The sequence below is a fragment of the Mizuhopecten yessoensis genome, unplaced genomic scaffold, assembly GCF_002113885.1.
Source record: "Mizuhopecten yessoensis strain PY_sf001 unplaced genomic scaffold, ASM211388v2 scaffold6205, whole genome shotgun sequence".
NCBI classification, from domain to species: Eukaryota; Metazoa; Mollusca; class Bivalvia; order Pectinida; family Pectinidae; genus Mizuhopecten; species Mizuhopecten yessoensis.
In genome coordinates, this window is record NW_018406433.1 from 43,729 (window position 1) to 46,636 (window position 2,908).

General features: G+C 37.5%; 1 protein-coding gene across 1 annotated transcript in view; it reads left to right on the forward strand.

The window, feature by feature from the left end:
- LOC110451792 overlaps positions 1-2,908 on the forward strand; it is a 25,554-nt gene that overhangs the window by 16,830 nt on the left and 5,816 nt on the right. Inside the window, exon 11 of the mRNA XM_021499967.1 lies at positions 2,091-2,231. Within this exon, the coding sequence (XP_021355642.1) occupies positions 2,091-2,231 (141 nt within the window). The remainder of the gene's footprint in view (positions 1-2,090; positions 2,232-2,908) is intronic.

Sequence of the window (2,908 nt, forward strand, 5' to 3'; positions counted from 1 at the left end):
CATCTGGACCTGATGGCTTAGTTCCTAAAGTTGTTAAAAAGTTAACACCATCTCTTATTCTGCCACTTAAACTATTATTTAACAAAACTTTAGACTCTAGTCTTCTGCCAAATTCCTGGAAAATGACCAATGTTAATGCTATTTTCAAAGGCAGTGGCTCTAGGAGTAATACTGCTAACTATAGACCAATTTCTATTACCTCTTGTATTTGTAAACTTATTGAAAAGATTTTATTTAAATACCTATACAACTATCTTATATCTAATAACATTTTATCGAACAATCAGTCCGGCTTTAGACCAGGTGACTCCACTGTAAACCAACTATTATCTATTTATCATGAAATATCAAAAAATTTAGACACAGGTAAAGAAGTTAGGTTTGTATTTTGTGATATAAGCAAGGTATTTGATAGGGTTTGGCATACAGGTCTTGTTAAAAAATTAAGTAATTATGGAATCAAAGGTCAATTATTATCTTGGATCCATAATTACCTTTCTGATAGGAATCAATGAGTAAGTACTGAAGGTTTCTATTCCCCATACTTAACTGTTAATGCAAGAGTCACAGGGATCAGTTCTGGGTCCACTATTATTTTTATTATATATAAATGACATTACTGATCTTGTCTCAAGTAAAGTAAAACACTTTGCTGATGATACCTCCCTATACGTCACTGTTGATAACAATCCTGATCAGTCTGCACAACTTCCTACAGATGATTTAAAAAATATTAGTGAATGGGCTAAACTATGGGATGTAAATTTCAATCCAATGACAGTGACAGTGACCTATACATAGATGAGAGATCAGATTTGTTAGGCCTGTACTGTACTGTACATATATCTACTGTTCTAGATTGTGACTAGTGACAGTGACCTCTACCTTGATGAGAGGTCAGATTTGTTAGGCCTGTACTATACTGTACATATATCTACTGTTCTAGATTGTGACCTGTGACTGTGACCTCTACCTAGATGAGAGGTCAGATTTGTTAGCCCTGTACTGTACTGTACATATATCTACTGTTCTAGATTGTGACCTGTGACAGTGACCTCTACCTAGATGAGAGAGATATTTGTTAGGCCTGTACTGTTCTGTACATATATCTACTGTTCTAGATTGTGACCTGTGACAGTGACCTCTACCTAGATGAGAGAGCAGATTTGTTAGGCCTGTACGGTACTGTACATATATCTACTGTTCTAGATTGTGACCTGTGACAGTGACCTATACCTAAATGAGTGATAAGATTTGTTAGGCCTGTACTGTACTGTACATATATCTACTGTTCTAGATTGTGACAGTGACCTCTACCTAGATGAGAGAGATATTTGTTAGGCCTGTACTGTTCTGTACATATATCTACTGTTCTAGATTGTGACCTGTGACAGTAACATCTACCTAGATGAGAGAGCAGATTTGTTAGGCCTGTACTGTACTGTACATATATCTACTGTTCTAGATTGTGACCTGTGACAGTGACCTATACCTAAATGAGTGATAAGATTTTTTAGGCCTGTACTGTACCGCACATATATCTACTGTTCTAGATTGTGACCTGTGACAGTGACCTATACCTAAATGAGTGATAAGATTTTTTAGGCCTGTACTGTACCGCACATATATCTACTGTTCTAGATTGTGACCTGTGACAGTGACCTATACCTAGATGAGAGAGTTATTTGTTAGGCCTGTACTGTACTGTACATATATCTACTGTTCTAGATTGTGACCTTTGCAGTGACCTATACCTAAATGAGTGATAAGATTTGTTAGGCCTGTACTATACTGTACATATATCTACTGTTCTAGATTGTGACCTTTGACAGTGACCTATACCTAAATGAGTGATAAGATTTGTTAGGCCTGTACTGTACTGTACATATATCTACTGTTCTAGATTGTGACCTGTGACAGTCACCTCTACCTAGATGAGAGATGAGAGATTAGATTTGTTAGGCCTGTACTGTACTGCACATATATTTACTGTTTTAGATTATGACCTGTGACAGTGACTTCTTCCTAGATGAGAGATTAGATTTGTTAGGCCTGTACTATACTGTATATATATATATCTACTGTTCTAGATTGTGACCTGTGACTGTGACCTTGCCCTAGATGAGAGGTCAGACGTGTGGGGTGCTGGTTGTCTGTATGCAGAGATGTTGACTGGAAAGCAGATGTGGCAAGACTTAAGACATTCCAGTAGGGAGGCTGTATTTAAGGAGGTATGATTTCTTCATTAGTACTTATACTCATTAGGATATTCCACATGTGAATGGCAACATGTTAACTCAGTCCTACAGCAATCCTTTGATATTAGATTTCATTTATATTGTATGCTATTTATAACATTTATATTGTATGCTATTTATAACATTTACATGTATATTGTATGCTGTTTATAACATTTATTAGGTCACCTGAGACAAAGTCTCAAGTGACCTATTGCGATCGCCTTTTGTCCGTCGTCGTGCATCCTTACACAATTTACATTTTCGACTTCTTCTCCAAAACCCCTGAACCAATTTCAATGAAATTTTGCAGGGACCTTCCATGGACAAAGGTCAACAAAAATAGTGGCCGGTTTAGTTCCAAGCCCCCAGGGGCCTGAGGGGTGGGGCCAAAAAGGGTCAAATTGACTAAATTTTCAAAAATCTTCTTCTCCAAAACCCCTGAACCAATTTCAATGAAATTTTGCAGGGACCTTCCATGGACAAGGTTCAACAAAAATAGTGGCCGGTTTAGTTCCAAGCCCCCAGGGGCCTGAGGGGTGGGGCCAAAAAGGGTCAAATTGACTAAATTTTCAAAAATCTTCTTCTCCAAAACCCCTGAACCAATTTCAATGAAATTTTGCAGGGACCTTCCATGGACAAGGTTCAACAAAAATAGTGGCCGGTTTAGT